This window comes from Ostrea edulis, chromosome 4 (genome assembly GCF_947568905.1).
Source record: "Ostrea edulis chromosome 4, xbOstEdul1.1, whole genome shotgun sequence".
Taxonomy (NCBI): Eukaryota; Metazoa; Mollusca; class Bivalvia; order Ostreida; family Ostreidae; genus Ostrea; species Ostrea edulis.
This window is the reverse complement of record NC_079167.1, coordinates 40,255,743-40,264,553: the sequence shown is the minus strand read 5'-3', so window position 1 is coordinate 40,264,553 and position 8,811 is coordinate 40,255,743. Positions and strand designations below refer to the sequence as shown.

The 8,811-nt window shown below is 34.5% G+C and overlaps 1 protein-coding gene across 1 annotated transcript; it reads left to right on the top strand.

Moving 5' to 3' along the window:
- The first annotated feature begins 875 nt into the window (after positions 1-875).
- LOC125671110 (uncharacterized) lies at positions 876-8,600 on the top strand. The gene is made up of 3 exons (XM_048906577.2): positions 876-1,464; positions 7,439-7,640; positions 8,245-8,600. The coding sequence occupies exons 1-3, from the start codon at positions 1,372-1,374 to the stop codon at positions 8,301-8,303; spliced, it is 354 nt and encodes a 117-aa protein (XP_048762534.1). The 5' UTR covers positions 876-1,371; the 3' UTR covers positions 8,304-8,600.
- Positions 8,601-8,811: the final 211 nt, after the last annotated feature.

Here is an 8,811-nt window from a genome sequence, read left to right as displayed (position 1 = left end):
GCATTCCCCTCCCCCCCCCCTTTTTTTTTTGTGCTATCTTAGCTACATTAATCATTCTAATTCTTAAATTCCGTTCCGTTCTTCCGTTTCGTTTTCCGTTCCGCGTTTTAGCAAGACCCATTTAAAAAGTCCTTCCTCTATGCAACAATACCTGTATTTAATTCTGATTTTTATCTAGTTTCTTGTATTTTGTAATATTTTTGCAAAAGAATCCATTCAATATACATTTTTTAAAAATTCCATAAATTCAACTTATTATTCCTGATAAATGCATTATTCTCGAGGAGAGATTCGCGGTTTTCAAGAAATATATTTTACTTGCATACATGAAATACACCTTCCTGCATTGGGAAATACTTGCAGTTTGAACATGTGGTGGAAAGAGGCAAACATTCTACTAAACATTTATACAACTCATTACATGAATCACCATTGGTGTATGTTTAGTTCGATAGTCTATCTTCCTTACGTTTCACCTGCCCGTTTCATTATCAATTGTATAACCATTAACGAAACACATACACAATATACGAACGTGGATTTGAAACGATGAAAATCATATATATTCGTACACATTTTACGAATTTTTATATATTCGTACACATTTTACGAATTTTGAAAACACGTGCCGATTTATTGGTTTGACACTAATTACACATCCATCTCAGATGACGACACGGGCAGGTATAAATACCTTGTAAGGGTACCGAGGAGATTACTAATATCGAGGCTGTGACGGAACATAGACCCAAAACAGGTATGCCAATCTAATTTTTTTCTGAAATGAATTTTTTTTCGTTTAGTAAGGATTCTATATTCTTGCATAAACTTACACATTAATGTCTCAAAACCACCGAGTTGTATTGCGCATTTTTTTTTTTTTTTTTTTTTTTGGTAGATAAAATTATTTGCTTAAACTAGACTAAAATGCGAAAAACATCAGACTCGGCACTCAAATCCTATCCCCTTAGCTTTGAAAACCCACAGTCAACAGCAATATTTACCGACGAACCTGTACTTCACTAGTCCGATATGAATGTACGATAATCGAACTCAAAGATTCTAGAGTACTTTTGGATGTTGAATTGGTTATAATTGCAGATAGCGTAACGCGTTCCATCTGCCATTTCATAATTGACCATTTGTTAAGTACCTCTCCACGTGTCATATCTTCTGGTAAAAAGGGCTCAAATCAAAACCCCGATAATGTGTCGTATTTTAGAAAAGAAGCCATCGATTAATTTGAAGATGGTCTGTAATGGAATATAAACTCCCAATGTTGCATATGTTATCCCAGTATCGCTCGTACGGTGTACAAAGTTACATTATCATAACCCGTAGTATTTTTATTATTACACACAGAGGTGGATCATGGTGGCCGTGAAGCTGGTTCTTCTCATGTCTCTGACGGCAGTGGCCTTAACGTTACCCACAGACAAGTCCAAATCGCGCTCCGTTCACAAAGTAAGTATATTACATGTACCTATATTTAGAATTTCATAAGATAGATTTTCATTGATAAGTTTTTTAAAAAAAATTCCATTGCTGGTTTAACTATGATTATTCATCAACTACATTGTATCTGGTCATGATTTCTTGTGATCCTGAGAATATCGTTTTTAAAAGAATTTCTTTTTTTTTTTAATACAAAACCGGTTACGGTTTATTTCTTTGAATTTCGTTAACAGTTCTTGCCACGAAATTTCAATTTCTCAATTCCAGATTAAGGTACTGATACATACAGTACATGTTGATAACAAACTATATGTATTTATCTTGTTTGTAAATCACATGTATTTCTCTTTCACCTAATGTTAAATAAAATGTTAAATTAAAATTTGAATATAATATACAATTATCTTGTGATTTGCACGCATTCCTTTCTCAGACAAGATTGTATGTTGCAAAATTAAACTACCTTGAACATAAAAATAACCCACTTTGTGAAACGTGACTAGGCTTACAGTGCGATGGGTATCACAGTTTGCATTTCGATAATTAATTCTGTCACGTTTGATATATATATAAGATGAAAGCATGTCGCCTTCCTAAAAAAAAAGTTCAAACAAATAAGTACAGTAGGAAAGTAATTTAATGAATATGAAAATTATACTCGTGGAATCGAAATTTACCCATTGTCTGATTCTAAACAGAAATTTTAAAATTTGAAGGATTTTGTTAATTTAGAGCCTATCGAACGAAAACTTCTTCATGTACATATTTCAAAATATTACAGGATTCGCAATATATTAACATAATACAGATGTATACATATATAATTACACAATTTGTATGTACAACTTGAAAATAGGACTTTATTCAATTAATTATCAAAACGTAACGAAATCTTGCATATATATTTTTAGACCTACAATTTCTTTACAACTAAACATTTCCTTACAGTTTACTTGGACACTCGTTAAGTTTTAATTTCAAGTGTCGGAAATTGAAATATATGATGGTAAATTTAAGAGATGTGGCAATACAACATTTTTCTCTTATCGAATTGCATAAGTGAATTGTAAAGAATATGATGATATGATCTGAATTATTTCATATTCATCGCATTGCTTCGGGTCCTGCTACACATTTGTGACCAGTGAAAATGTGTTTTGTTCTTGTAACCGAGCATATCACTGCCAGTTTCAGGTGTTTAAAACTAGAAAATCTGTGTGATTTTGTCATTCATCCGTCGTAAAATATGTACCGTAAGAAAACTCCTGAATGAAGTCAAACTAGTAGATTTGTCATTAAACATATTTTTTTAGGTGTATATATGTTGTTAACACCTACAGCTGGAGACTTCTAAATTGCTTTCTGTATTTTTTCATCAGAAAGTGGCGTTATTTCATCACATTAATACTCCGGTATCTAATTACATATGAACTTTGGCAATATCTAGTGCCTAGGTATTGTTTCCTTATTCCACAGTATACTATACACATGTATAATGAAGTTCGTCTTCAAATTTGCGAGTATAATTTTTACCACACATTGCAATACCAAACCAGCTGGCAGTCTCTCCTGGGAGATAGTGTGATTTATAGTGTGATGTATTCCTTTAATATTTCCCTGAATTTTACATATGAAATATTTATATATATGAGGTTTAAAGTTTGGTTAAAAGTGTTCAACGTCACCTTTAGATGTATTGAGAGCACTGGACCTTTCCGGTACAAACTGGTCCTTTAACCTCTCTTTGACAGTAACTGGGGGCCATTTTTATATATCTGAGTCGACCTATCAGAAACTGTAAGATATATTTTTACTAAACTTGCTGTGGAGTATCGTTTTAGGTAGGGGGCAAATATGCTTGTTGTGGGGGGTTTTCGGCCCAAACTAGGAGATTGTGAATAGTATAACCTCTAAATTGATACTGTTTTAGTCTCACTGATAACATGAAAAAATTGTGAACTTCATGACCCCTGGGTAAAGGGTTTAGGCCCAAGGACTGGTTTAATGGGTTATACAGTGGAAATTCAATAAAAATTTAAAGATTATTATTACTCCGCAACATCTAGCAAACGAATATTGAGCTTGAAGCCCTTTACACCAAAATTGTGAAATTCAATGCAGTTCAGCCTGTCGGGCATTCAATATGAATAACAAAATTTTAAAATCTTCACTACCCCCTGACCTTCCAGAAACATAATAAAACATGCAAAAAAATGAGCGCGAAGCCATCTACCAATATTGCCAAATCCATGGTTCCACGGTATAGAGACAATGCATTTTTATTTTTAAATCTTCTTCAAAAGTGACTTTGTGCGTAGTCACATTGCGCTCAGAGTCGTCTTTCCAATATTTTTTTTCAAGGGTCCAGGCTGGGCTGGATGGTATAAGTAAATCCATAGGGCAGGGCCCAGGCTGGGCTGGGTGGTATAAGTAAATGCATTAAAATCGTCTGTATGTAACACATAAACTAGATGCATGTTTATTGGTAAGGGCGCCCTCCTCGCAACCGGAAGACGTTGACAGAGTTGTATGTGAAGCTTGCACATTGCGCCGCCAGGTGAGAGAGTGTATATTAAGGAGGAATAACACCCAGAGAAACCTGATATGGATGAAAAGTGGAGGATATGTACATAATATTTTGAAATGGAAAACTCAAATTACTTTAGTTAGTCAAAACAATGCAGTTTTAGCTGTGGAACGTCTACATATGAGTGAAAGATTCTCGAGAGGGACGTTAAACAATATTCAATCAATCAATCATACCTGTGGAAAGATGCATAATTTGTTGAAATCTATCGTGAATACATATTTTGTCGAGCACACTAGATAATACATAATAAATAAATTGCAGGACAGGGGATGCTTACTCCTCCTAGGCACCTGATTCCACCTCTCTGGTACGTCCAGGGGTTCGTGTTTGCCCAACCCTTTATTTTGTATTGCTTATAGGAATTATGAGATTGATCACTGTTCGTTATCTTCACCTTTCATAATACATAGAGAGATAGCGGGGATGTTACACAAAAACATCTAGTATAGCGTCACTATGAGGTATACGCCTTTCATCCATGTAGAGTCGGGGGGGGGGGGGGGGCGTTAACGTTGACAGCAGAGTTATTGGGTTTTTCACTTCCTTTGCCTGTTCATTTGTCACCAAGTTCATTGTCAATCTGCTATGTTAATTTTGCGATCAATAAAATAATTTCAAAATGGAAACATCATCAAGCGGTAAAAGGTGTATGCTAAGAAAAATGATTTTTAAAGGCGAAGGATTTTATATTAATTATAAAAACAACTTGTCACTGGTTATGATATTTTAAAACCCGATATCTTAATCCCAATATGAAGAATTAACTTCCGAATAAAATGGTACATGTATAAAGCTGTTCGTGTATATTTATGAACGTGGTTTATTTGATTAAATATTAATATGCATTTTACAACATGCATGGTAACGTTACGGTGCAAATATGCACACACAAAGAAACATTCACCCAGTATAAGACATGTACATGTAACTAAAGCTTAGGTATTGAATTCGGTATTCTGATATCGACCACTTTGTCTGATAAATGTGTGAACCCCATTTTCCTCATTACTGGGAGAATCGTTATCTCACTATAGAACATGAATGTTCACAATTTGAAGGTTGTCAATTAAGGGTTTTCTGATATACATTTATATAATATCACTGATATACATTTATATAATATCAAACGCCGGTCACCAGAGATACCAACATCATACACTGTGTTCGGTAGTTTTATTTTTACGGGAAAATTGACTGTCATCGAGAAATATGAAACGAAATCAGGAGTATTGGACGTTTTTTTCTTCTTCTCTTTCTTGTTAACAAACATTTATCCACTATTATTGGCAGCATTGATCCGGATAGCGTGCGTGCACGTTTGGTTTTAGATCGCTGTTTTTGTTCCTTCCAAAATAGGAAAGTTAATTAATGAAAGTATTTCGAAGATTCTTGTTAGATTTGTTGAAAGGACACGGAATGATATTGGGTCCTCAAATGTTATCACGAGTAAAAATGTTGGGCCCGTTTTTATTTATAGATTTAAAAACTTGATATTTATGTTGTATGAATGAATTCATCAATTGCTTATAGATCCATTTTTAGTGTCTTTTCATCTGTCTGATGTCATTAATTAACTTTTTCCGCAATTGGAAATAATTTACTGCACCTCTTCGTTGTCATCACCGTAATTGTTCTAATCTTGGAACTGATAATATTTGGTTTACATGGTTTCTTTTAAGTTGTAAAAATATGCATGGATTTTATTTTAATGCTCGTCAGTGTGTCTTATCGTATGACGTTTGTGGATAAACATATACAGCATGTGCAGAGATCATTAATGAAAGGATGAAAGTAATTTACTTCACCCTCTGAGGCGCTCCTCAATAACTGCTGTATGTTGGATGAATGTAGTTTGTAAGTGATGCATAGTTTATTTTAACAAATAACAAGGATCCTATCAATTATTTAAACAGAATTGGAACCCCGGACAAACTTCTCTATCAAACAGAAAGTCTCAAAATATAAGAAAGCAAAACATCCACGGATACTATTTCATAACCCTGATTTGTAATGGTTTTTCAAATTGATTTTTCAGTAAGTACAATACTAATATATATTCTAGGGTCATTTCCATTGTTACGTACACAAAAAAATAATTAAGATACTGGAGTGGTATCGTCGTTATCAGATTAATGTGATGGTACTTTTTGAAACCTAGCACAACGATTTTTTATGAACGAGATACAAAAACAACACCTTTGTTTTATTAGGTAAATCTCCAAATCTTCACAAGTCGAGGATTTCTGATACGACGTTTTATCTATTAACAATGATAATTTGCATTCATATGTCAATATGATATATCCCTGTGAACTGGAAATAAGACACCACAGAGTCGTCCACTTCTGCATCATACTTTGATATTTCATTGAAAATAGATAATAACGACAAACTAACAACTCAACTTCATAATAAACGGGATGATTTCAGCTTCTCTGTCGTCAATTTGCCATATTTATTTAGCAATATTCCACTGTCACCTGCATATGGTGTTTACGTCTCTCAACTGATTCGATACGCAAGAGCTTATTCTGAGTATGATCAGTTTTTAAATCGATGCAGGCTACTGACAATCATGTTGATGGTGTAGGGTGTTTCAACACTCTCGTTTGAAGTCAGCATTTCTCAAATTCTATGGTCGTTATAACGATCTATTTTGCCAATACAACCTATCATTGGGCCAAATGCTGTCTGATGTGTTTCATATCGATTGTTAGACCGTTCTTGTCACACTGATTTTGACTACGGATAACTCCGTTTACCTGATCAAGATATAGGGCTCACGGCGGGTGTGACCGATCGACAGGGGATGCTTACTCCTTCTAGGCGGCACCTGATCCCTTGTGGTATATCCAGGGTCCGTGTTTGCCAAACTCTCTATTTTGTATTGTTTATAGGAGTTTTGAGATTGATCACTGTTCGTTGTCTTCACCTTTCACGCTGCTCTCCTCACAAATATTGGGTTTGTGAGGAGGATACAAGTGAAACCTTCTAAAGACAACATGCTTTACATGGTTGAACAGTTTAAATCGACATTCACTTTTAGTAATGTTTCACTAGTATGAATGTAATGGATGACCAGCAGTATGTACATATGCTGTAATACACTGAACAATCAATGAAAAAGCATGTCAAAGTTCGCCATTTTCGTGATTCTCTCGGTACCACACACATGTAGATAGATGTCCGAGCGGTCGACACCATACCCTCTCACATACAATTCTGTCGAGCGAAATCGAGTCGCAGCGTTGAGAAGCGAATACGTTAAACACTACACCCTTCAATGTTTAGAAGGTTGCTAGTTGGATCATAAAGATTTTAAATATGAATTAAATCACATGTAATCAATGGAGTGCATGTAGTACGTATAAACAATGTTCTTTTTTTTTCCAGAGATCTCCAACGGTTGACAAACGCTCAGTTACCGATATGTTTGACAAATTCGACCTAAATAAAGACTCTCGGCTCGAGTTCCACGAAATAGCCTACTTCTTCTTCGACAACTTCCACTTTTCATTGGAGGACGCCGAAAGATACGCCCAACAGCAGCTCAGCAATTTCGACATCAGTAAAGACGGAGTACTGGACATTTGGGGTAAATTACTTATTCTTTAGCTAACCTCTCCCAAGGGTTTATATAAGCTGTATTTTCGTATTTTTTATGTTTTGTGGCAATTTCTACACATTGTTCACCTCGCTACATTTAAATAGTATTTTATTATGTATAACATAATAAGGATTAGGCAGCAGGCATCGCCTATGTACAGTGTAAGCCTTTTCCTTTAAGGTACAAGGTAAAATCCACATAATGATGTACATGAGAAATTACAATATATATGATGATTGATGATAGTATTTCAATATATATAAAGTATAAAGATAATATAAGGAGGTTAATGGGAACTAACTATATTCTGAAAAGATCAAATCAAATTAAAAAAAATAATGAACGAAAAACAATTAAGTACAAAAGAACAGGAAAGGAAAAAATGAGGATATCGACTCAACAAAATCAGATCAGGCATGCATAACTAACTCGCATGTATTAAATGCATTTTTCAAAATATTTTGCTTTCCAGAATGTATTTCTGAACATATTCAAAAATCTTTATGTTGTCTTTGAACTTTAATTTTTATAATATGCTTAATTTCAAACTTGTATGCAATTTACATAATAATCAATACCGTGATTTTTCCAGAATTTTTGAAAGATCCCCCCAGAACAGATGCTATGGACAATGCGGAGATGTACTATTGAAGTACAGCTTACCCGTTCAACTCCAGCTGCATTTCGAACCAAACGGAGACACAGAAGAATTTAAAAAAAGTGTTTTTCTCCTTAAACCTGGACTATAATCTTGTAAACTTACCCTTAAACCTGGACTATAATCTTTATAACTGATAAAGTTTGTTTGACCTGAGGAAAATTACAAATATTCTGTACATTCAATTACAACAAAATTAACTTTATTTTAATGTAGATAGATTTTTTTGTATTTAATTGTACATGCACTTGTATAGAATATTTTCAAGGAGATAAATCGTTTCCATGGTATTCCTTCTCTTCATTCTTTCTGTTATATCGTTATGATAAATGATATCATCACAAATACGCTCTGTCTCCTTTGAGCGTTAGCTGCCATCGTTTCCCGGAAAACCACTAGTGATAAGGACAGCCAAAGGGTTCCGTGTTCTATTTTTCACCATGTCGCTGCGTCATACCAAAGGAGGTTAACATAGGTAGTGACTGGTCCTTCGCCAAGTGT

Bases quoted from the DNA above. Each gene is read 5' to 3' on its own strand.
- LOC125671110 (XM_048906577.2), top strand. From the start codon at position 1,372: ATGGTGGCCGTGAAGCTGGTTCTTCTCATGTCTCTGACGGCAGTGGCC. The intron at 1,465-7,438 runs GTAAGTATATTA...TTTTTTTTCCAG, and splicing joins AATCGCGCTCCGTTCACAAA to AGATCTCCAACGGTTGACAA. The intron at 7,641-8,244 runs GTAAATTACTTA...TGATTTTTCCAG, and splicing joins CGGAGTACTGGACATTTGGG to AATTTTTGAAAGATCCCCCC.